This window comes from Orbicella franksi, chromosome 9 (genome assembly GCF_964199315.1).
Source record: "Orbicella franksi chromosome 9, jaOrbFran1.1, whole genome shotgun sequence".
NCBI classification, from domain to species: Eukaryota; Metazoa; Cnidaria; class Anthozoa; order Scleractinia; family Merulinidae; genus Orbicella; species Orbicella franksi.
In genome coordinates this window covers 17,896,798-17,923,613 of record NC_138153.1, presented here as the reverse complement: position 1 = coordinate 17,923,613, position 26,816 = coordinate 17,896,798, and the positions used below count along the sequence as shown (strand labels likewise).

Below are 26,816 nucleotides of genomic sequence, written 5' to 3'. Positions count from 1 at the left end.
AATCATCGCAAAAATCTATTAGAAGAGATATATCTGCAATCCTTTTGAATATTACTGCATTGCTAATAAGATTAGCACAAACAATTACCAATATATATATAGGAACAAAATACCATAATGTAATAAATCAAACACGAGAGACTGTTTCATCGGGATCTCCAAACACCGAGAAGAAAGTTGAAAATACGACACGCAGTGCAGTATTTTTGACGAACTTGATTCGAGGTGTTTAGATAGCCGATGAAACACTGCCTCGAGTGTCTGATATATCTTCTCAATCGAAACAAAAACTAAGGCGTGAATGGAGAAGTAATATCGTCAGAATCTATGCTAATTAAGACCGGGTATTCGAAACCCCTTCACGGTTGTAATTTTCTTTGTTTTAACTTGATGAATTATTAATGAGTTTTAGAATTGTGTGTCCAAGAAAGAAAATTATTGTTATTTTACTTACATACATGACAATATGTAGTACCCTTATTATGGTATTGCATCAAGCTGGGGGCCTACTCTCTATAGTTGACTAAACTAAAAGGTGTACATTTTTTTTGAGGCTGGAGGTATAAAAATTAACAGGGCACGGATTACTTTATTACATTAATTTATCCAATCAACCTACAAACTTCAACACTCAATTCCACTTGGTAACGTAAACGAAATCATGACTGAATATATCAGTTCCTAAAATCCTCACTTTCAAAGCGAGGCTACATGCGCAAGCTTTGTTGTCAAAATGAGACTTCCATAACAAAGATTAGCCAATAACACTCATCTTGAAATGGGCTATTGTACAATTTATCTTGTTTTATTGATTGACAGGAACAATACGGAAAACTATGTAACCGTAATCACATATTAGCGCTACTAATAGAAACTCAATAAGAGATCAGATACTAATAATTTGTCAGCTTCCCATCGAAGCAGCTCAATTTCGAAAGCAACACATGTACGCATTGCGGATCTATGTTTGAATTTATCCCAGCACAATCGTTCAAAATTATATTTTAGTTAAGTCAGAAGAAAAAAATGAATTCAGCCGTTAGTTTGGTGAATTCATTTCCTCCCAAAAACCGTTAGAGTAATAATAATAATAATAATAATAATAATAATAATAATAATAAAATTGGTTTGCACTTGAATCAGACCTCAACATCTGGGAATTATTAGGATTTATTTTTACACTCCTTCTGTCCAGAAGTATATAGTCAAACTGAAAGAAACAAATTACAATTACCTCAAGGCTCTGTGCCGTAATTGTCGTAATTGACCTTGAACTAATACAAACTGAAAATATGTTATAATTTTACTTACAATTCTTGTAATCCTTTCCCATCTGTAAACCTTGCGTTTAAGTTATGATACTTTCTCTGTAAGAACTTAGCGTCTCTTAACAAAATAACGTTCCCTCTGCGAGATTCGAACCGCGTGATCCCTTTTATAGAGGTATGTCCCTAGGGACCTTACATAATCCCGCAGGGACTTAATATAACTTCGTGTTGGTGCAAAATAATAATAATAATAATAATAATAATAATAATAATAATAATATAACTAGAAAAAAAACATGTATTTGAGTTTGATCGGATTAAAAACACAAAAGTAGTTTCGTAATGTCTGTTTTTGGCCGACAGTTGACCCGGCATGGTTAACTGTGACAGGTCAAAGCGAATCAAGGTGAGGGTCACTCACATCTCAACTGTATTCATTTTCATTCATGCAGTTTTAGTCCGTTTTGTTCTCGTTACAAATATGCTATTACTGAAAGTGAAGAAAAAGTAATTGACAGATACTAAGATGGTGCAACAATGTAGCTCAAGGGCTGAAAAAATTAATTTTGCAAAATAATATTTTACACGTAATAATATACATGAAAAAAATCACTCTATTCTGATTGGCTGAGAGCAGTGTAGTTCAAGTGTAACACTAGTGCAAAAAGTGCAACACCAGTGCAAATTACACATCGTAATTCTGGATTACGATTTGCTGATTGACAATAGGAAATTTTCTAAGCGAAAGCGGCTCGTGCAATTTCAGCTTTTTGAAAAACTCACTCGTGCAAATTCCAAATTGAACGAGAAAAACCGTATGATTACCTAAACATATACCGTCGAGGAGGTAATTTTTAATAAAAATCTACTGTAGAAATTAAATAGTTGCCAGGTTTGGAATATCAAGCATACGGAAATAAAGTTAAACTCGGGGTGGACCGGTAAAAGGAGTGAAATTTATTCTGAGGGACAAGTCACCAGGTTTGAAACTGTAAATTTCATTTGGGTTGCCCATCGTTTCTTACATACAATCCTGGAATTCAATTACGTTAAATTCAATTTAGCTTCCTTTGGCTACCTTTAAACTTAAGTGCCTTGTTCTCTTTGTAGAATAAATGTTCAACATGCTTTCGTTCAAAACCATCATTGTTTTGACGAATGGCCTCTTCACGGTGCTCCCAGGCCTTGGCGTCAGTCAACAATTAGGCGAACATGGCAGGACATTTTACAAACTATCAAACAGTTCCCTGGTTGGAAGTGTAAAATTAGCGAGGAAAGTAAAGGATTCCCTCGGTTGTTCTTTCCTGTGTTTAGAACATGGTCCCTTCGTTTGCCTGTCTTTCAATTTTGGCAAAGCCAATGAAAGCGGTTATTACACATGTCAACTAAGCAACTCAGAAAGATATCTGGAGCCTCATAAGGTGCAAGAGCAGCCCAGCTATGATTACTATGGCACGACTGCTGAAGTAAGTTACAAACTCACTATTTGCAAAACGGGAAATTTATCTCTGTTGAACCCCAAAACGACCACTGTGAAGCCAGTAATCTGGTTTGCATTTTTTTTTCCCTCTATATTCCTTCACCCTTTGAATTCTTTGCAGGCCGGTGTAGACACAAACAGATTTTTTATTTCGGATTTTTGGCTTAGTAAAAGTAGCTTAACTTGTTTCCCTTAGTAACGACGAGCCACGTGCATGCCAGTTACATTTGGGTCCATCAGTTCTAATATAACTAACTGTAGAGTTGTGACACAATGCTGCCTGTCTGTTGTTCCGCTTCTCTGCCTTCCGCTTGTGTGCCTGTCTTCCTGCCTGCCCGCCTTTCTGTCTGCATGCCTGTCTGCCTGTCTGCCTGTCCGCCTGTCTGCCTGTCCGCCTGTCTGCCTGTCCGCCTGTCTGCCTGTCCGCCTGTCTGCCTGTCCGCCTGTCTGCCTGTCCGCCTGTCTGCCTGTCCGCCTGTCTGCCTGTCTGCCTGTCTGCCTGTCTGCCTGTCTGCCTGTCTGCCTGTCTGCCTGTCTGCCTGTCTGCCTGTCTGCCTGTCTGCCTGTCTGCCTGTCCGCCTGTCCACCCGAGTCCGTCTCTCTACCTATCTGCCTGTTTTATGCCTGCCGGCCTGCTTGCTTGATTTCTGTCCCCTGTGTGACATAACGGAACAATGGTCTCCTCCATCTATCCCTGGTTTATGCAGCATTTATATGATAATGAAATGAATGCACGCGCTCTGATTGGTCATTCAGCTATGGTTTATTGTGCCAGTAAACTCATGGAAATTTGCCGTGCCTTCTGAATTATTATATAAAAGCAATAGACCATAGGCAATAGGCATGATAAACTACTTGGGATGTTGGAAGAGCACTGCGGCTCCTGATTTGCGAATTCTTTTCGAGTTCTTCCAACATCTCGCGTGGTTTATCAGCCTATAAACCGTAAAAGACTTGTGGTCTATTGCTTAAATATGTGATGCCTCGCCCCATATGAGGTTTACTTCGATGAACTCAGTCATGGCAGTTCGGCGCCAGGTGGTTTTTGGCCGATAGGTTCCGTATTGCATTGTGACACAATACAATACTTTTAATACATTTAAGACTCTCTTGCTACGGGATACAACACAAATTCCTCTATATTTTGGTTTTCAGTATGACTGACAGATAACGATGTGTCTCAAATAATTTCCTTGCACCATTCTAGTTGTGTATTTTTTTTTCTCAGTCTCTTCTCGATCTCTTCCGACTGTTGCCATGTTCAAGCAATCCGTGCAAGTATGGAGGATCTTGCATTCCTGGTCCGCAGAGGGGTGAATTTTCCTATCATTGTGGTGTAGAAATTACAGTTCTACCTTTCATCGACAATATGTGCAACGTTGGTAAATAAATTCACATTTATAGAAAACAAAAAAAACAAAAAACAAAAAACAAAAAAAGGCAAACAAACAAGAGGCTCGTATATGTATACAGAGAAAATACGAGTGACTCGTAGGATATTTCATGGTATAAAAACTAAATTATATTAAGTATTTTATACCACGCCATATCAAATACAATGACCCACACAATCAGTGTGACATACCTGCAGCGCATGATTGGAAGGTTGGATGTAATACCCCCTGATATACAACGGCTTTCCTGTATTCTGATTGGCTGAATTTTGTATGGAGTTGTATAAATATATATAATACGACTTAGAATTTAACTGTTATAATTTTATTCTACATTTCTTTTTGCTGAATTAATAGAAAAACTAGATGCCCCAAGAGCAGACTTACTTTGCGATTGACAGACAGGCGTGATCATGATATATGCATAGTCACTTGGCACATCCATAGTTGAAGTTAACTTAATATAGTACAAAACCTAACGGTAACCTGATTACTTTTGACGCATTGAACTAGAGAAGGCAAACATAGATGCTCCTCTCAAAACATGACACTGCTACTTTACTTCCAGTATGCACCTAAAATATCCTAGCACAATCTCTTCCAAGCTTTTCTTCGAAGCTAAAAAAACTGCATTAGTTTGCTTCGTCGAGTCGTAACTTTGTGTTTTTATCGTTTACATTGTTTGCAATAAAGCGCTCTCGTTTCTTTTTCTTTTTCTTTTTTTTTTATTATTTCGTTCCTACTTATCTGTCTGGCATGCAGCAGATACTCCTTTTAACCGCTTTCTTTTATGCAAATTCATTTCTTTCTAGACTCTGCGGTCATGGAGACAACCACTCCTGTCCGAGGCGTTTTTCAAGCTGACGTTGGCACATACACTCTCAATTTTTTTGACGCTCAACGCGTTTGCGAAATCAATGGAGCAACATTAGCCACGTACAACCAGCTATTTGCAGCTTGGGAAGATGGCCTTGAGCGTTGTGTGTAAGTTAATCTTGTTATCGGTTTGTTTTCAGTACTTTGTTGTGCTTATACTCTAAGCAAGAGGTTTGACAATCTCAGACCCCCGCGAAGGTTTATCATATATCCAAATGTGACGGAACTAGTCGAGAATGGGGCAAAGAGAAAGCGGAAAGAAAGAGGATAGAAGAGAGAGAGGCTCTGACGCCCCAGCCTGCACCGCATCCCCCCCTCCCCCGCCCCGCCCCTCGGCCAGTTCATCTTGGTCCTTCCAGCCGCGGTTAGACCCTTCCAGCTGGAGTCTGTTCACAGGCTACTTTAGCACGTACTTTTCACTTGACACAAAATCCAACGAGCTTTACAGAAGTTAAAAGTTTGGCAATAGCTCACCATGTGGCTGGTTGAGGAAAAAGTATATTTTATATTTAGTTAAAGCTTTTGGGTGTATTTTGGATTCAAAATCCTGTTAAAAATCAAAAAAGTGCTTGTTGGGAAACTATATCAAATAGCTATAGGTTATAGTACACCAAAACTCACAGGTAGCATTCAATGGCTCAATATATAGTACAGCTGTACGTATCTTCTTTAGCTACCGCACATGACCACAGCGAAATCCTTTCATAACAAATTCAACTTTTGAATTTTGAATTTCTGCCCCGCTTTAACCACGCTTAATCGAATCTAATCAGTTTGTGGAATATTTTTACCCTTACCATCAGAGTGTTCGGCTTCACTATGTTTAGGTGGCGCAAAAACTCTACTGGTTACATGTATACTTGACTTTACGGTGAAGTAAAGACTCAAAAATGTATGTAGCCTGCGAACGCAGACGTATTTCCGGCTGTAACTTGGTTCCGCCGAAAAATAACGTCTGCGAACCCGAGCCAGAAAACGATTTCTGTGACGTAGGAATTCTAAGCCAATCACAGTTTAGCTCAAATAACCCCAGAACTACTGCGCGACTCTGCGCGAGGTATTTGCTGCGAGGAGCACTCGAGTTTCATTCTATCAAGGAATCTGATTGGCCAGGGAGAAACAAAAGTCATTAGGTCACAGAAATCGTTTCCTGGCTCGGGTTTGCAGACGTTATTTTTCGGCGGAACCAAGTGACAGCCGGAAACACGCCTGCTTTCGCAGGCTACTATGTATGTTGCAAAAATATAACTCACAAATTAATAGATGGGTAAATTGGGGTTAGTTTTTTACAAGGCTCCCTACCCTGTGGACTCCCTTACATGGGGTAAATGCCTAGCTCTGGGCATGTTGGCAACGTGTCAGTTAAAGATGGTAAAAACCTAACTGATCATTTCGCAGTACTTTTGAATTCATTGACCACTTGGATTTAAGCATTGTTGTTGTTGTTTGCTTGTTTTCATTACCATGTAGGTTTGGTTGGCTTGCCGATGGCACCACCCGGTATCCAATGCATAACAAAGTTTCTGACTGTGGAAATACAATTGGCATCCTAGGAACATCTACAGTGAAAAATAAACACAGCACGAAGTCCAACGCCTTGTGTTACTCTGAATGAGGAATGGACGCTAATTACTCGACACAGACCGAGGCGAGCGAGCGACTGACAGGTAGAGGGACAGACAGAGTTTCAAATGAATGACATGGCTTTGACGTCATTTTTTTGTTGATATTTAATCTCTAAAACACTGTACTACCTCGATTAGAGACCGAGTCAGCACGGGCTTATTTTCAACTTTTCGTGTAACATAGTTATATAGCAAGTTGTCACCAGTTAAAGAACAAGTTTTGCACAAAGTAAACGGAGTTCAATTTTTTGCTTTAATTTTAGGCTTTTGCTTTTCTCGCAAAATATGTTGTTGACAAATTGAAAGAAAATATTAGTATTGTAATAATATTGTAATAACACTGTAATAATATTTGGATCATAGCAACACTATGGTGAGAGTTCAAGATTATAAAAACACTTTTCTGGGGCTGGCTTTTCGAGAGTATTTCTCGTTCTTCCAGATTTCCACTTTTTCTGTTGTAAATAATCGCACATAACAAAACAGGGGCATAGCAAGCATAAATTGCACTCGATACGTTTCTTTTTAATTATTTATTGTTCCAACAGAAGGACATTGATGCAATAAACGAAACGTTAGTTATGACGTTTAGATTGAATCGTATATCTTAAGGCAGGCATGCGCTGGATTTTGTCGCAATATATCAAACACGAGAGAGAGTGTTTCGTCGGAATATCCACACACCCAGAAGAGAGTGGAAAATGCGACGCGCAGCGGAGTATTTTTGACGGAATTCAGTGCTTGGATAGCCGATGAAGCACTGTCTCGAATGTTTGATATATCTTCTCAATCGAAACAAGAACTAAGGAGTAAACGGACGCGAAAAATCGGCAAAATCCTTGGCGGATATCCAAACCTCCCTCACGGTTGTGATTTTCTTGTTTTAACTTGATGAATTGTTCATGAGTTCGAGAAAGTACATCGCACCACGGAGTGGACTCTCGTCCATGATTACTATTTTTTTCGTTTTTACCCCCACGTTTTTGCAATTAATTATATATGCAAGCTGTCTTAGAACGAAACTCGAACAATCAGTCAAGAGCAACAAGAAAATGATTCTCCTTGAAAATACTCAGTTAGCCCAAGCTCTGCTGCAAAAAAAAAAAAAAAAAAAAAAAAAAAGAACCATATTATCGAGTAAACGATTTATTTCATGATTTTCCACTGTTATAAATGATGTTAACAGGGTATCCTGTGTTCATAAACTAACTCGCACAAACTTTTTTTCTCCGGTCATTTCAGCTGTAACGGTAATAATATATCTGCATGGGCTATTGACCAAGCGTGAGGTTAAGATTGCTAAATATTGGCCAAGTTATTGTTATTATTATTATTATTATTATTATTATTATTATTATTATTTGTGTGTTTATGGAGCGAGACGGATTCCAGGTCCATAAAGACGAGACGAGACCAAGATCAACAAGAACGAGACCAAGATCCAGCCATTTTGACCTAACAAGCTTGGCCAATAAAGGATTTATTGCATGGAAAAGAGCATTATGTTTTTGCGGAACACAGCGGGTAATCCCGAGTTGGCCAGATGGCTATCTTGCCAATCACCGCTCGGGATATTCGATTTATCTTACCCGCTCAAGGAGCTAAGCATGTAATAAAAACACCTTTTACAATTTGAGTTGTTTTGCCATGTTTATTTTGCAATGAGTATATTACTTTTGTGTTCCGTCTGCGTTTTCCAAAGCAAACGTTAAGAGGCGGAAAGTATTTATTTTCCCAGTCTTCAAACGAAGCCCCTAATGAGGGGGACATGGGGATTTGCGGTGTTGCGGTGTTGATGTTTTTTTTTTTTTTAATGCGGGGATGCGGTGAATAAAATCTCAACTTGCGGTGCTACGGTGATCCCAAACCCTACGGTGTGCGATGTTTGTGTTTTTCACGCTGCGGTGTTCGGTGAAATGAAATTGTTTGCGGTGCTGGGGTTTTTTGATTTACCTTTCTCAAACCTAAATTTGACCTAAATTTAGCATGTAAACTTCGTTAATCCATGCTAATTTATGACAAACACGTATCATTGAAGTTAATAATTTGTAACAAAATACAGACCATCACTTTCTCGTCAATCTCCAATATGCTTCGGCTGCCAATCCGAAGCTGTTTTTATTTATACGTAACTTGACAAATAACTCGACCTCTGCCATCCGGAGCTCAGTGTTCGGTAGACACGTGGAGGAGCGAGGACAGAAACAATCCTGGAAATTCTGGAAACGCCAAGGCCGAATATAATGTATCATGGACTGTGCAGCTTTTTTCTACGCAAAAAAGGAAAAGGTGGCGAAAACTACCGGTAACAAAATATATTCAGTTGTCGCGTCGGCAGGGAAGAAAGAAGGCTTTCTAAGCTAAGGAAACTTTGTAAATTACATACGTTTACTTTTTTTTTTTTCCTTTTGCTATTCGGCTTCGTCTAGAGGTCATTCTGATACCGGTCTATACCCACTCCCAGGTCCTGCGACTTTCTTGACCTTCTATTTTGTCAAACGATTATCGATATCGAACGCAAACGCAACTAGCTCCGGAAAGCAATACTTCCAGTCAAGACAGGGCTTCAGTCTGTGGGTTTATACACCAAGAAAAGTGAGCGAAGTACATGTAAAAGAAGGAATCTGGTGTAAAGGCCATCTCTCGAGGCTCCTCTCTTTTTTCTTCGTCCGCTTCCTAGCTTCCCGCAAGGTTTCTTCACAAGAGCAAGAAAACTGATTTACAGGCATCAGCAGTATCAACACATGCGCAATGAAAAGCGTTGTGATGTGTTTATTTTGTGGAAAATTGTTGAGGTATAAAAGTATTGTTTTAAGTGTAGATGAACGAATCATGACGCTAAAAATACGAGTTGCGGTGACGGTGTTTCGTTGACTTTTCTTGCGGTGATACGGTGTACGTTACTTTTTTTGCGGTGTTGCGGTGTTGAGAACCTCCCCCCCCCCCCCATGTCCCCCTCCTTAATTAGCAGTATTTTCCAGCTTAGCATTCAAGCTCACTAACTCAAAACGGATAGTTACCTAATCAATTCCCGGAATCAATCATTCTAGAAATGTCATTCGTGCTTATTTGAATGGCGCTAGAAGGAAGTCACTAGCACTAAAACGTTTTCTCGTTTCGAGTTTCCGTTAAAAATTATGGCTTGAGCGTATCCGATTTGCAATAGAGTTTTGACCTTCTGCTCGTGTGAAAGACATAACTGCAGGTGCGGCGTCATGGAAATTAAAAGTATATGCGGATACTAAATTTTACTCTGAGAAAGGAAAATAAATAGGATACTTCATTTCTGAAAGCAAACAAGGTTTATGATGGTAAGATAAGCGCAGACGTTAGCTCTTTGCTTCTGACAAGTGAAAAAAAAAAAAAAAAAAAAACTGAGGCTAGCTTAAAAATAACCAGTTAGGCTCCGAACATGTTAGGCTTCGAAGTGTTTTCTCGGGAACTTTAAGGACAAAGCTGCTTTCAACAAACTAACTGAAAGTAATAACGTGACAGGTGCCGACGGAGTGAAAGTCACTCACAGCTAACTTGGACTTTTCATTTACTCAGTATATATTTTGTCCTGTTTTTGTTACTGTTTACTATTATGTAGCTAGAGAAAAAAGGGTGCAAAAATTTCTATCAATATCGCAAAGTCAATAATACACAACGCATCGTTTAAAAGACCGATGGTTTTCATCATATAAAATTTGACTAACTTTAGATTTGTAATATCAAGCACACTAGCCTGTTCCAGGCCCTCGGTCAGCGGGGACGATCGAAAAAGCGAACAGTCAACGACAATGACCGAGAGCGTAGAACTCGCTACAACTACACAGAAAAAGAAGTCTGTGGCAAAGAGATTAGGGGACTAGACTTCTGTCCTGAGGAACAAGTCACCACGTTTGAGACTGTGAGTACAGTTTTACTGGGGTCGACCAGTCGATTTCTGCATACAATTATGGAACTGAATTACATAGATCTAAATTTATTTTCCCTTTCCTTTACTGTACCTGAAGCAAACTTTCAACTAAAGCGTCTTGTTTTCTTTGTAGAATATATGTTCAACATGTCATCTTTCAAAACCATCGTTGTTTTGATGAGCTGCCTCTTCATGGTCCTCCCAGACCTTGACTTCAGTCAACAATTAGGCGTACGGAGAGGACATTTTACAAACTGACAAACAGTTCCTAAGGTGGAAATGTAGCGAAATGAACGATTTTTTCGATCGTTCTTTCCTGTGCTTGGAACAAGGTCCCTTCGTTTGCTTGTCCTTAAACTTCGGTAAAGCCAATGAGCACGGTTAATACACATGTGAACTAAGCAATTCAGAAAGATATAAGAAGCCTTATAAGATGCAAGAGCGGGCCAGCTACGTTTACTACGGCACGACTACTGAAGTAAGTGGTAAAGTCACTATTTGTTAAAATGAAAAATCCTATTTCCTTTTAACCAAACTGACCACTGTGAATCCAAAATTCCGCCTTGCCGTCTTTTCCTTCCATATGAATTCTTTTACCCTTTAAATCCTTCGCAGGAGTAAAATTAAAAGAATTTTACAGTTTTTTGCCTTATTAAAAGTAGCGTTACTTATTTCCCCCGGCAACAAATAAATGAGCCATGTGCATGCCTGTCTCCACTTGGGTGCATCAGTTCTTAGATAAACTGTAGAGTTGTGAGACAATATTATACTTGATTAATCCGATCCCCTTCATCCCCTGTGCGACATAGGACAACAACAATCCCTCTAGTATCCCTATTTTGGCCAGCATTGTGCCTCGCTCCTCGTGAGCTTTACCTTACTGAACTCAGCCATGACAGTTCGACTCCAGGTAGTTTTTGGCTGGCCAGGTTTTGTATTGTAGTGGAACGCAATGCAATACATTTATCGGTCCTTATATTGACTATGGGATGTGACACACATTTTTTTTATATATATACACTCTTGTTTTCAGTGTGATTACATCATAATTTAAAGTCTTTGAATGTGTCTAGTTGTATATCTTTTTCCAGTCTCTTTTTGCTGTTTCCCGACTGCTGCCATGTTTACGATGTCCGTATAATCATAGAGTAACCTGTGCTGGCGGTCCGCGATTGGGGGAATTTTCCTGTCAGTGTGCTGTAGAAATTTCCATCTTACCGTTCATTGCCGGCAGACAATGTCTGTAACATTGGTAGGTACATTCGCGTTTACTGAAAAAAAAAAAAAAATGCAGGTTGTTGAATGAAAGCGAACTTATACAAACAATTTCAGTATTTTCAGGAAGTTCGCCCACGCGAAAGGCAAAAATATTTCAGGGGTTACCGCTCTTGTTTAGGAAGTAATAAAAGCATATCGTTGAAGATAGTACTCCATACACTGATTCTAGAAGCTTTTCTCGTACAACAAAATAAATTAACAAATAATTTTTATCATCAACAAAAAAATAATATGACACATACTGAAGAACCACAATTTGCTATTTCATATTAGCAATACTTTTGTGTTACGCAATATGTTATAGACTATGTAGCTATCCTTTACTGTTTTTCATCGTTTTGTCCAGCCCCGGTGGAAGGTTTGTCCTTTAACACTAAGTATATCAGGCAAATGTTTTCAAATGATTATTAAACGTCTGTAGATCTTTATACTCAGTGCTCTTACAATGTGTACTTGACGAAAGAAATTCCTTACCTGACAATGATTCAAAACCTACAACCTTATCCTTACCTTGCATCTGAAAGAGAGGAGCGAGGTTGATATATGATACTAGTTGTGCAGCGATTTCGAGTGGTATTCCGTGGAATATCCTTCGATATGGATTAATGGACCGATGGATTTTATAAGTATACACTGAAGTCTTGAGGCGAGTTGTCAATACAAAGAAAATTTAGGTGACAAGTGTGATATAAACCTCTTGCTAACCGAACACGAGGGCCGTATCGGGGAGCATTCGCCTGAGGTCGTGGCAGTACTGATCGAGCGCAGCAAGGTAAGTGCAGAAACGACTGAGGGCCAATATTCCTCAGTACGTCTAGAGCAAACCAAAAAATACACGGCTTATGATCGTTTACTACACATGGAAACGGTACGGTGCAAATGAAAAATCCTGATAAAAAAGGACCTGATTTACCTCAAGACTACCTTACCAAATAATAATTCATGGCATACCACGAGGAAGCATTGCAGAACTATTTTCATACCATGCCATAGAAAATCAGGCACTGAGGAAATACGTGGCCAACAAAATCAATGCAACATACCCGCGGCCCACAATCGGTGGGGAAGTTGAATGTAATACCGTCGAGATTACAACGGTTTTCTTGTATTCTAATTGGTTATATTTCTATAGCATTGAATGAATAGTCATATGATATGCATATTTTTAGTTTGGGAATATAGCATCAAAACCTACCGTAACCCAATTAACTACATTTAACCCAGTGAAGTAGATAAAGCAAACCCCGCCGGTCCTATGCTCCAAACAAGGTTACTTGATTTCCAATGTGAACTTAAATTTCCCTATCATTATCTTCTAAGTGTTTCTACGAGTTAATATTTAAATTGCCGGAAGGTTGCTTCGTCGAGTCGTCAAACGGTGATTTGCAAATGTCCTCTTTTTCTTTCACTACTTCGTTCTCGCTGATCTCTTGGGTAGCAAGTTCTCCTTTTAACTGCTATTGCTTTTCTCTTTAAATTTCTTTCTTTCAGACTTTGCAGCCATGTGGAATGGCATTCCTGTTCAAGGTGTTTTTCATGCTCAAGTTGGTACATAATTATAATCAATTTTTATAATGCTCAACGTATTTGCGAAATCAGCGGAGCAACATTGGCAAGCTATAACCAGCTGTATGCACCTTGGGAAGGTGGACTTGAGCATTGTGAGTAAGTGAATCTTTCTATTTGTGTATTTTCCACTAATTTATCATACTTATACTCCTGAAAAGAGATTTAACCATATTATTTTTGCAGTATCTCCATTCCTCCCCCCTCCCCCCCTGCGAGGGGGATACTGCCTTGTGTAGGGCTATATAGGTATCTGCAGACCCAAAGGAGATGGTTTTCTAGCCCTTTTGGTCAGAATTAGGGTATCGATTTTGGCCGTTTTGGTCTAATAACGAATCGAGGTTGATGGGAAACATCCCACTGCTATTAGCCTCAGCAACTTTAAAAGGCCATATAAAATACAACAGCGCTTAAACGTTACAAATTAATGACATACAGCTTTGACCTCTCTTTCTTGTTGATATTTACCCTCTAAAACTACTACCTCGATTAAAGACCGAGAAGGCAAAGCCACAATAATTTTTCGTTCAACTTTCCGCGCAACATTGTTGCATTGCAAGCATTTATAAGTTAATCCATTGACTTCCGGAGTTTTTTGCCAAAAACGTATTTTTCAGACATTTTGGACATTTTTCAGCCTGGATATGAGCCAGATTAGTTCCAATCTACTCAAAAAGGCATTTCCAACTTGACAGCTTGCCTTTCGTTCCACTGGCATCGCGTTTTACGGTATTTTTGCTCGGACATGCGCAAAACTCAAAATTTCGAGATTTTTTCGAAATTTCTGAGCACTTTTGTGCATACTTCAGACTCCATTGAGTCGATCACTCTGATCTGGGTATTATTGGAAAGATCTTTTCCTCCTGCAGAACTTGAGTATAGATGATGCCAATTTTGGTAAAAGCTGATGACGTCAGAAGTAGAACAAAGGATAACATTCGTCACGGCCAGTTACGGCCGGCATAGGCGTCAATCCTAACTGGTTAACACTGTACGGAAATTAACCACAAACTGAACTTTGTCATTTTTTTTTTCTTTCTCGCGATATTAAAAAAATAAAGAAATAAAAAATAATTATTGTAAAATAATAATTGTAATAGTAATAATAATAATAGTTATGTAATAATAATAATAACAATAGTAATAATAATAATAATAATAACAATAATAAAGCAACGGATAATAGAAACACTATGGCGAAAGCTCAGCAGAGTTCGGAAAAGCACTTTCCTTAACGGAGCATTTTCCATCCTACTGACCAAGGAAGATGTTCTCTGTTACTGAAGCATCCATTCTTGCACATAATTCTACACAAAGATGACAGAAACATAACAAGCAGGAATTATTTCTCCTCACAACAGCTAAAGCATTCAATATGTTTCTTTTTAATTATTTATATTGGTCCAACAGAAGGAAATTAAATTAAATTTATCGACTCCTCTTCAAGTTAGTTATGCAGTTTGGAATGAATCATATATGTTTAGGTAGGCATGTGCTGAATTTTGACAATACGCTGTTGAAACTAGCTCTCGTCCTTGTGTGCTTTTAATATTTTTTCCTTTTATTTTTGGAATTTATTTTGTTTTTTATTCTGTATTGTTTCAAGTTCATTTACATGCAGCTTGCGTGTAATGACTTGTTGCCCCTTCAAATAAAGTCTGGCTTCCCACAAGGTATTCAGAGCCCACTTGTATAAATATATATGTAAGCTGGCTCAGAACGGAACTCGATCAATCAGTCAAGAACAACAAGAAAATGATCCTCAGTTGAAATACTCTGTTAGCCCAATCTCTGTGACTAAATAAAGAAAAACATGTTATCGAATAACGAATCTATGTCATGTCTAGCTTCCCTTGGCTTCCTTGCCTTACTGACATACATTTATAAATGGCAGAAACTAAAAAAAAGACACAAACGTTCAAGAACAAGGGTTTCTTGTACGTTTGTGTATTCCTTTTGCGTTTTCCATAGTTTTTATCATGGAGAAAAGCTTTGTTTTCCCCTTGTTTAAAAGATTCAAACAGGGACTCCGCAATTACGCATTTAATTTACCCCCTGAGATGACCAGATAACCTAGAAATGGATTGGTCATTAGCACATTTAATTTCGTGCGAAATGGTTGTCGAAACATATCACAATTCTTTAGGTTTTAATGAAAACTATCAGCAGGCGATGAACGCATACTGGCTGCAATTCAAAGCCATTGATTTTGTTATAACTCAATAATCTTAGTCGGCCATTAACACTTACAATGACGGTACTACGGAGGAAAAATTAACTGGGCGACAGAAATGTGCTAAATTTAATTAAAAGGATAATTTTGGCAAAGGTAAGAGCCAGATTGAAGCTTTTTTTTTGTTTAGGCGTATTGAGTAAAGGCATATTATATACTAACAGAGGGGCAGGTGAAATTTTGTTTAAGAACTACATCGCATACGTAGGCGTATGCACGACAATGCTTAGGTACATGTATATAGTTAAACGTTTTGGGCGTAGAAACTGGATCTTATGTATCGGTGACGATCGCACAAAACAAGGTTTGCTCTACTTAGAGGGCGCGCACTGTCTCTGTCTACAAAATTCACCATGACCGGTGAAGCGACAAGCCAACACAATTAAGAAAATTGCTTGAATATTGAGTAAGATTTTAACTCTTGGATCGCTTGTTGTCTTCACAGAATATAAACTATCGAGTTAAGCTGGAAATGTTTAACATTTTCCTCTTCAAGTCGATCTTTGTTTTCACTACCTGCCCATTCCTTGTTTTCGCTCAGCATTTGTTAATGCATCACAGGCAGTTTTACAAAATGTCAAACAAGTCCATGGTTGGCAATGTGACTGAAACGCAGAAAGTTGAGGATTATCTTGATTGTTCTTTCCTCTGCTTGGAATACGGTCCCTTCCACTGCCTGTCTTTTAACTTTGGTAAAGCCAATGACAACGGTTACTACACATGTGAACTAAGCAACTCCGAAAGATATCTGGAGCCTCAAAGAATGCAAGAGCGGTCCAGCTATGATTACTACGGCACCATTGCTGAAGTAAGTTGTAAAAACACATTTCAGGTTATAAATTCAACCCGCGTAAATAGTAATCATGATCAAAATATAAGATTTTACTCTGAGCCATTTTATTCCCTGACAATTTAACAGAATGGTCCAAAAGATACTGGGTTTCTGATCAGAAAATCCACACTTAATTTTCTCATTGGCATTTACCAGAACTTGAGACACCTATAAAATAATAATAACAGTAATGTGTTCTTTCTCCTTCTTGGAGAATGCATTTTGGGTCCTTTCATGGATCAAATGTTTCCCGTCAAAACTACTCCGGAGGAAATTGAAAATAAAACAATCACCGGTCACTTTGGATTTGTGTTTGAGGAAAACTCGTGCAGGGAAATCACATGATTATGGTGTTGTTATCGTCTTCGAAAAGCTCCATTTTCAAAATGTGTTTCGTCCACCCTAAAATGCAAAGCCGGCGTTTCCAAATTCCTCAAGTTTGATGAGCGTTTTCGAAAGCTCCGTTTTCGCGTCGGATTAGCGTAGATGGTAAGAGTAACCGCAGAAATAAAACTGAGTTTTTCAATTTCTTTGGCGTAGTGTGGACGAGGCCTTAGTTATGCCAGTGGAGACAAGTCACAAGTCACAAATGCGAAGCACTGCAAATGAATATTGGCACAAAACTGACATGTACAGAAAATGTGACAAGACAATCCAGTATATATACAATTTATAAACAGTCTGCGCGGGTAGTAAGCTAACTCTAATGTAGTTAAACGGACTGTTCAAGCTAATTTTAAAAGAATCTACTCCACGTTGCCAGCCACAGATCTTATAATAGATAAAAAAAAAATAATAAAAAAACTGGTTGATATTTCAACTACTAGGATGCAAGTTTAATGCTTCGGGCTTTAGCTATCAAGTTGGATATTTTACAGTGGGTTCTACGACTGAAGGTGCTGTTAGATTCTCCCTGGATATATCACTTTTCCTGACAATTCAATATTTCTAGTCCCTTTTCAGCCTATGGCCATGTACAAGCAGTCCGTGTAATTATGGAGGATCTTGCATCCATGGTCCGCGATTGGCAGAGTTTTCCTGTCAGTGCGGCGTCGAAATTACAGTCTTACCATTCATCGATAATTTATGCAACGTCGGTACGTATAATATGACCGACTTGGACAACAGAATAATGCAGTAATTATTGTTATTATATGCCTAAACTGGTTCGCGATGAAATAGACAATTCTGATTAGTTCCCTTAGCGGTGCTAATTTCTAAATGCGTACGGCTAAGATGGACCGCTCACGAATTGATTTCAACGGATTGCTTTTCCAATTCATTCACACAAAATCAACAGCAGTCTTGTTGTTGCCGTTGTTGTTGTTGTTGTTGTTGTTGTTCTTCTTCTTCTTCTTCTTCTCCTCCTCCTCCTCCTCGTCCTCGTCCTCCTTCTCTTTCTTCTTCTTCTTCTTCTCCTCCTCTTCCTCCTCCTCCTCCTCCTCCTCCTTCTTCTTCTTCTTCCTCTTCCTCTTCCTCTTCTTCTTCTTCTTCTGTTTCTTCTTCTTCTCCTTCTTCTTCTTCTTCTTCTTCTTCTTCCTCTTCTTCTTCTTCTTCTTCTTCTTCTTCTTCTCCTTCTTCTTCTTCTTCTTCTTTTTCTTCCTCTTCTTCTTCTTCTTCTTCTTCTTCTTCTTCTTCTTTTTCTTCTTATTCTACAATTTACTTTTGGTTGATTGATTGAGTAAAGTGTAAAGCGCCTAGATCTGGTATTTCTTTTTTGAGTATTCTGGGGATAAGCATTTGTCACCCGGATTTTCTCGTTGTTTTTTTCCAGATTTAGAAACCAGCGGCTTGAGTTTGACCAATCCTGTAGAAGGCGTATTTCATGCCAGTGTTGGCAGGTACAATCTAAACTATTATGACGCACAGCGAGTATGTGAAATTCATGGAGCAACATTAGCAACATACGACCAGCTGCATTATGCTTGGAGTGCCGGTCTTGAGCAATGCGAGTATGTTAACCATTTTATTATTGTTGTTGTTGCTGTTTTATTTTGTTGCTTTTAATTTCCGTCTGCTTTACGTTTTACTATATATTGCTTGCCACATTCGACCATATAGTGTAGCCTTTAAGAATACCTATCAGAAGTGTTTGCATGCTGCTGTTTTAGTTCATGTCGGTTTATGTCTTTCTCTACCTATCTACTAGCCTGCTACCTATCTACCTATGAATAGATTTCTCTTACTAGCCAAGTTCGAGGTCCATACTGCAATTTACGGAGTGAGCGTATTCAACTTCGATTTCTCGAAGGGGAGAAAACTCGGTCCGTTTCTTACAGTATGGACCTCGAACTCAATTAAGATATTTATTATACCTCTATTGTTTGTCTGACGGGTTTAAGAACGATTTCTATTCACGCGGAACGGCTACAGATTTCTGACTCACGTCGAACGAAAAAGGAGTCAATTTGAGATCGTTTTCTAGGGGTTATAATTAACACATTTTAAGACACAATTTAAAGCAACAGAAAGTTTTAAATATTTACCAGCTATAAAAGTTAAAAACACTTGGGGGAAAATCACGAAATCTTTTAGGCAACAAATGAGAGCTTTTAACTTTAGCTGACCGTACAGTAGAATACGGCCGGCTAAATTGATCAATCACAGCGCGCGTAGTAACTGAGAGATATAATAATTACCTTTAGTATCACCCAACCAGTGGACTAATGCAAATCCTGCATTTTAATTGGCTACGCTACTAGAGGACTATTAGTAATAGTCCTCGAGTAGCGAAATTGGCGCAACCGAGCGTCACGCTTTCTTTTCTTTTATTCCCTAATAAATATTTCTTCAACTTGCATTTGCTAACTTTGTTAGTGCCTTTTCTGTCCGACCAGTTAAGTGATACTAAAACAATTAGACGCTTCGCCCTTAAGGGCGACGGGTCAATAGCCCATTCGAGCTAGGGCTACGGGTCAATAGCCCATTGACCCGTAGCCCTAGCTCGCGGGCTACGGGTCTAATTGCTAATTAGCTGCCAACTGTGGATGACTTCTCGCAGGAGACATAATCTGGGATCCCCGATTATGGTTTCTCTTTTCGTTTTAAATTTTGGCAAATTTACGAAAATACGCTTTTCGAAGTTTTTTACTTCAAATAATTCAGGTTCCAAAGTCCCTTTCTCCATCTTTGATCACCATGACCTCTCATCGTTAGTTCCGTTTGTTCCACGCAAAAGCAGAATCCAAAAAGGAAAATACCAATCACCCATTTTGGGGTCCACGGTACTGGACTAAAACTAGCTTGCAATAGAGGCTCATGTGGAAGAATATCATTAAAAAGAGATTAACGTCAATTTGATTTTAAAGGACTCCACGCATTAGTCGTAGTTGCAAGCTAGTTTCAGTCCAATACCGAGAATATGAAAATGATCTGTTGCTGAGGATAACTCCTGAGTTTGCAAACATTGCCCTCGAGCCTTCTTTTGACATAAGTAAGACTGGTAACGAAAATGGCTTGAAAAATTCTGGGGTACCAGCGAGTGTCGCATGTAGAACTGACGTCAATTGTTATTCTTTTACTGATAACCGGTGAGCTGTTGCTGACATGATGAGCAGCTTTTCCAAAACAGACTCTACTGTTTCAATTTTTCTTAGTTGTTATTATAGTTATTATTCTCATTCTCATTCTCATTCCCATCCCCATTCTCATTCTCATTCTCATTCTCGTTCTCATTATTATTATTTAATTTTTTTTGTTTTTGTTTTTTTTTATGAAGCTTTGGCTGGTTAAAAAACGGCACTGTCCGCTATCCAATGCAAAGCATACACCCTGGTTGCTGTGGTACTATTGGCATCTGTGGATCTTCAATACCAGCAAATAAAACCAACAGTTACAACGCTTGGTGCTACAAGGAGTAGCTGGATTGCAAGGAGTTGATTAATCTTATTTATTTCAGGGTAGGGTGTGGGGTGTGGGGGGAGAGGAAAAAGACCCTAAGATCTCAAGAAGCATTCACTCAATAAAAATAAATTAACTTACAAGGTGTGAAAAGCACCTAAACTTGTTTACGTCAGTTACAAACACGTGTCAATAATGGCTTTAGCTAAGGATACAAGAAATGTATAAAGTTTGAAGTAAAGTTATCATAAATGAAAATTTGCACTAAACCAGAATTGACATAGAAAGTAGCCATTGTCAAGTAAACAAACAATTGACTCATAAAAATATTCCACAATAAATTTTAGGATAAGCTATCAGCATTAAAGGTTTGAAATCCCTTCCCCTCCAGGCTAAGTAGACATTACAAACGGGAGCTGTTACAGTATAGTGGACTCCTACTACAGAAGTTTAGAGACTTTTACAATTTACTCTAAAGATACTGTAAATACTGTATACTAAATATACATACATTTTATTTTGTGCTTTATTGGTCATTTCGTTAAAAAGGACTGGAATAGTTCGTTTAGTGTCATCGTCTTGGAGAGAGTAGTTCTGAAAAGTATTGTTGTTGGTGACTGACGTTCCTGATCGGAAATCATAACACTGTACGAACACGCTGTACGAAATACTGATAAACTCTTAGATTGAAACAATTTACTATAAGGACTGTAATAATCTGCACAATGGCCTCGGACTATAAAATAATTGCTAACAGGGGTGGAGTGGGGGAAGACACTTGAAAATATTTGGCTAACTAGGTTATTTTCTCTCCAGTGTTTTTGGCTGTTATCAAATCAGAGTTTGCAATTTGTATTGATCCGCATTGTGTAGTTAACAAATAAAGACGCCTAAGCCGTGTATTACACTGTGATAAAACACGACAGACATTTGATAACAGGAGGTAAAAGTAGAGAACACGAGCCGCAGGCGAGTATTTTCTACATTTCTCGAGTGCTCTCAAATGTCCAGAGTTTTTTATCACAGTGTAATACACGGCCTAGACTTCTTCATTTGCTTTATGATATAGAGGTAATGTGCGGAAAAACAATAAAATACGCTTTTTATGTTTTATACTCTGATAAAACATGGGTTTTCGACCAATCAGAGCGCGGGTAGGGTCCTATCTATATTATAATTGCCAATGATTAATATTTATTTTAAGTCGAGGTAAGAATAGCTGTCCTTTCCTTGTAGCCCTTTACGGCACGTAATTAAATAACAAATTATGTATTTTAATAATTAAGAAGGATTCTGAACAAAGTCTGTTATCATTCGATGCTTTCATTTTTTGTCCTTTTCATTTCTTGAGAGTTCACCACGAGACCTGCCACTAAGTGCCTATAAATAATGGTCTGCCCATGCGTAATACCGTCTAAATGTGCTTTGCTGGAAATCAGTTCTGCAGATCGCTTTCCTGGGCTTTCAGCGAGCTCACATGGTCTGGAGTGGGGCAACAAAAAGGTCTATTATCGAACTCGGTTATCGCAAAATATCGTGATTTTTCCAATCTCTCGCAGATCAATTTGTCTCGCAACTGACAAATCATGATATTTACTCAATCGCTCGTGTTGTTTTTGTTGTTCTTTGGAGGTGGCCGACGCATCTTTTGTAATGTCGATTATATTAATTGTGTGCAGTGTGAATTACATTAGGAATTAATGGTGAGGGTAAGGAAAAAAATACGACTGTGTTTGTGTTTGTGGTTGTGGTTGTACATATAGTGGATGTAATTTGAAAACGCTGTGGTGAAGGCGTGATTGTCGGTGATGAATTAAACAGTAATAATAATAATAATAATAATAATAATAATAATAATAGTAATAACTTTATTTAAGTGTCAAATGTATTTAGCATTATTAAATGTGCTAATTGGAGACACTGTAAATAAATAAACAAATATTTCAAATATAACATAAACTATTTACACAACGCGGTCGAGGAGTTGAACTCGGCGCTACCGAGAAAAAATCCAGGTAGCGGTAGGGTGGAGGATTTGGACCAGGGACCTCCAGATTTCAAATCCAGCGCCCTAAACCACTCGGCCACGCCGCCTCCAAATAAGCCATTTTCGCTATTGTTTCCTATTCTCGGTATTGGGCTGCAACTAGATTGCAATAGAGGCTTATACAGGGGAACAACATTAGAAAGAGATTAATGTCATTTGCCTTTGAAGAGACTCCTCATATTCGTCTTATAGCTAGAAGCTATTTGCAGCCCAATATCGAAAATAAAAAGAAAAAATGGTTTATTGCGGTGGGTGGTGGCTGCCACAAAGTAGGGGGGGGGGGGGAGGGTGGCTGGCTGCGAACGAGGCCACGAACCGAGTTTCTATGATCGCCCCAGTTAAGGAATTTGGCCGAGACCAACGTAAACCTGCGAGCGGGAACTCCACAACGAATTAATGTCGACATCTAATTCAGTGTGAGCCAGAGTGCGCAGGCGGCCCGCTTACGGAATGGTACACCCTTAACACAAGAATGGTGCCCATCAGTGCTGCAGCTATCTCGACCATCGTAATGATGTAACAAATGCCGAGGTTGGGTAGCGTGTCCGACTTTTCTATACGCATTTCGGCCATTATGAGCAAATAAACGCTGATTGGGGATCATAATGGTAGCACAGAAGCCGATTCTCTCTCCATTTTCGGGAGGAATGGCAAAACTGATCAGAACCAGCAAGGTGCAAAGCACACAAGGAACAATCAGCAACATGATGTAGTACAATGGTTTTCGCTTGATTGTCAGCGTGTATTTGGCAAACGAGTATTTTTGGGCCGAATTCGCTCTTTGCTTCATTGCCGAGACGTACATTGTTTCGTTGAGGCATTCAATTTCCCATTCTCCATTATTGTCATGGAGTGTTTCTTTCGTTTGCTTGCATTCATCTGAAACAAAAAAACGAAAGTTTTCTTATCAAGCTCAGGGCGTAGAGACGAGGGAAGGAGTGGGCTCCTGAATGGTTCGATCCTTGCCCCCTTCCCGTTCCCTCCCACCAAGGCAGGTTAAAAGGGGTGATAATATACAAGAAACAGTCAAGAGCATAAAGAAATAAAATCCTCATGTATAAATGTGGAACAGTATTACAACTGAAAACAACAAAGATGTGCACTGGAGCTAGTCATCTCTATATAAACCGTCAATTCAAATCATCAAACCCTCAAAATTATTGTAGGCTGATTAACTTTTGTTCTTCTGTATGTGGTGTAACAAATTATTTTTATCAAGACATGATTGATCATCTCAGTTATTACTTAATTAAAGCCGGATTTGAACTCACAACGTGACCAGCTCCCAGTTGGCTTGATAACTCAATTGGTAGAGCACTGCACCAGTGTCGCAGAGGTCATGGGTTCGAATCCCGTTCAGGCCTGAATTTTAATTTATTTTAATTTATTTTAATTCATTTTATTTTATTTTATTTTATTTTATTTCATTTCATTTTATTTCATTATTTATTTTTTTCAGGCTTTAATTTCACAACTGCTTAAGTTGTGTGTATAATTTCGATGATCAATCATGCTTTGATATCTTTCTTCGCAGTTCCAATAAATGATCTTTCGTATATTCACCTGCAAAATATTTTTGGTCCATACCTCCCGGATGCATGGAATGAATGCGGAGCAACTCGCTTCCGTACGTGGCAGATCCAAAGAGAAGGGAACACTCCTGCTCGTCGAAAGGAAACGAGCTGATTTCAACATTACATCTGCTTTCATTATTTGCTGGAGAGTCCCAGATGCATGAACCATTGCTGTTGAGTACTACCCAGTTCTTGAAAATTTCAGTGTGGCCTGCTTGGAGAACCTGTTTATCTCCACTACAAAGCAAAAACAAAGAAGAGGTGGAAAGATAGATTGTTAGCAGCACTTCAATACAAGCATGACTTTATCTGTATATGAAAGTCGTTAAAAAAGTCTTCATCACGTATGTTTTTTTTTTTTTTTTTTTTGTAATTTTCACGGCTTTGCAGAAGAATACTTAACTGTGTAATGAAGACCAAGATAAATGAAGATTTTATTACTATTATCAGCCGGTTAGTCCGCCCGCCTGTAGAGTTACTTCAGTCTTACTTACTTATTGTAGAGGACGATATCTGGAACCCAAATTTCTTTTGGGCTGACATGGATTCTATCGATACCTCCATACTTGTCTTTGTCCCATACGAGGAAGGGGTTGTTCCACTTCTGCAAGTGTATTAATGACCAAAAAGAGGTCTATTATTATTATGCCACACAATTAACTGCTTTTAGGTAAAATCAGAGGCAGGTTAAATCAAAGGCAAAGGTGTGCATTCAGTCGCTAAATAATGCTGAGTAGAACTCGAGTTTTATATTCCATGAAGTTTATGAACAATCCTGTGAAATCCAGACACTTGTTAAAAGCATTTGGCGCTTGCTTTCCAGTAAGATAAACAGCTGAGTTATTGAATTATTGAGTTTACTCTCAATTTATATTGGCCAAAAGCTGTGAACCACTTCCATGTGACAATTGGTCTCCTGCGGAGCATCGCGTGACGATCCCAAACGACAGACACACTAACAAGCAGACAGAAAGAGGCAAAAAAGATCGGCAGACACAATAGGTCGTGGATCAGAGGCTGGAAGTATTGTTAACATATCAAATGTTAAAAAACGACATACCAAATCCACCAACGCCCAAACTGTCAGAGAAAAAGACACATTTACAGCATCAGAGCTTGATGTGACTGGGCGAACCATAACGTCCATGTTCCTTAAAAGCTCCTGACGTAGCTTGTATTCATCTGACCCATTGACGCTTAACGCGAATCCTGAGTTGGAAATAGAGAAACGCCTTGGTTTTGCATCGCTAATCTGCGTAACTGGGTAAAGATGCAATCAATCAATCGAGACATTTGCACACGTTTTATCGAGTTCTATGCTAGATCAGATACATGCAATTTTTTTGAGTTTTGACCGGTTCACTCAGATTTCCCCTATACTTTGCGATTACTTTGTGAGTACTTTGGTTTTAGGATTTCATTTTAAAAACCGCCCCCACATAGGAGATTGCGGCTTGATTGTGTTTGTTTTTTAGGCCTAATGCCTGCAGGAACTCATTATCACCTTTGTTTTCCCATGTTCGCGAGCTTTCGATGTTTTGAGATATTTTGAAAAGTTTATATTGAGTTCTTTATTTAACATAAACTGCTGTGAAGCAAATAAATCGATATTTGAAATGATTTAAAATATTTTGAAACAGTATGAGAATGAGAAACTAAATGAAAGATCATCGCAAAATGCTTGAACGGAATTTCAAGCCATGCTTTGCACACCAGAAATTAAGGTTTTTATGCACTGGAGTGTTTATAGTATGTTCACTAAAGTTAATTTTATAAAAATTAATACTTTTTTATTTTATTATCTATTTTATTTCATTTTATTAACAACGAACTTATGCAAAACAAGGGTGTTATCAAGCGACTTTTTTAAGTAATGCATATGATTAAATAAAAAGGGATCTGATGGTGCTACATGATAGCATTTCTATAATGCTGAATTCCCCGTTTTTTTTTTAAGCAAGCGAAGCCACTCAATCCACTTACTTTTGTGTATATTATATGCTAAAACACAAAGCAGAAGAACTTAAAAGGCTATGCACTTGAAGTTTATCTGATGAGAAAGCGTATTAGGAATAGGTCAAAACAATCAAAATTTTTGCGACCTGCCATGTTATGATTTTCTGCCTCTTCTGCAAATACTCTTAGAGATTTCCTTTTGCATTTGAAAACACCCACGTAATAACACAACTGTGACATAAAAATTCGAAAGTTCGTTGTTAAAAAATTAAGATTACAATGTGTCAATTGCATGATTTATTGTCACACAGTGCAAATTAAACTGCAAAGACAACTTCGAATAATCAAATAGTTATTATTATTATTTTTTTTTTTTGCCGCTTTTAATCTGCAAACAAAACATTTTCGCTGGTCAGTTGATAAGGCTTTACAGTCAGACCCTGACTGACATTATATTCTTTTATTTTGGTAACGAAATCGATTGGCCGCGAATTGTGCACCGATTTCAATATTTTTTTCCAGTTTTCCAGTAGTTTATCTCCTTCAAGTTTTATCAAAGAAAAGCAATTTCCTATTGCGTGAGATATCCACCTCGAAAAACATTAAAAATACAAAGAGCCAATATGAAATTATTTATAGCATATTGTAATATTTGTTTGTTGAGATTATACAATACTACACTGCCTTTGAAGAGATTTCTTTATTCGGTTTCTTATTGCGGGAACTTTCAGAAGACATAAAATAGTAGCTTGAAATCAATTTAACAATAGGGAAAAGAGAACAGGTTTCTATATATATATATATTTTTTTACAAAAAATCAATTTGGTTATAATAATCCACCTGTAAATTGAATTTATTTCTCACGCCACGGGTAATATTATTGACCTTAAAGCATCCTGACTGAGCTCGTCACCCTGATCATCTGTTGGATTTCCCACCTGGGAT

General features: G+C 38.4%; 2 protein-coding genes and 1 pseudogene across 3 annotated transcripts; 2 read left to right on the top strand and 1 right to left on the bottom strand.

Annotated features, from left to right (window-relative positions):
* Window positions 1-2,392: 2,392 nt before the first annotated feature.
* On the top strand, window positions 2,393-6,884 carry LOC145497382 (uncharacterized). The gene is made up of 4 exons (XM_081477199.1): window positions 2,393-2,734; window positions 3,977-4,130; window positions 4,919-5,126; window positions 6,411-6,884. Exons 1-4 carry the CDS (start codon window positions 2,393-2,395, stop codon window positions 6,631-6,633), a joined length of 927 nt encoding a protein of 308 aa, XP_081333325.1. The 3' UTR covers window positions 6,634-6,884.
* An 8,692-nt stretch (window positions 6,885-15,576) lies between these two features.
* LOC145497660 (uncharacterized) lies at window positions 15,577-21,037 on the top strand. Its single transcript, XM_081477486.1, has 4 exons — window positions 15,577-16,429; window positions 17,406-17,550; window positions 18,234-18,405; window positions 20,172-21,037. The coding sequence occupies exons 1-4, from the start codon at window positions 16,094-16,096 to the stop codon at window positions 20,311-20,313; spliced, it is 795 nt and encodes a 264-aa protein (XP_081333612.1). The 5' UTR covers window positions 15,577-16,093; the 3' UTR covers window positions 20,314-21,037.
* A 1,098-nt stretch (window positions 21,038-22,135) lies between these two features.
* LOC145497661 (neuronal acetylcholine receptor subunit alpha-5-like) lies at window positions 22,136-25,359 on the bottom strand (annotated as a pseudogene). Its single transcript, XR_014050705.1, has 4 exons — window positions 24,975-25,359; window positions 24,409-24,518; window positions 23,928-24,151; window positions 22,136-23,219 (listed from the first exon to the last, which is right to left on the bottom strand). The product of XR_014050705.1 is annotated as a neuronal acetylcholine receptor subunit alpha-5-like (transcript).
* Window positions 25,360-26,816: the final 1,457 nt, after the last annotated feature.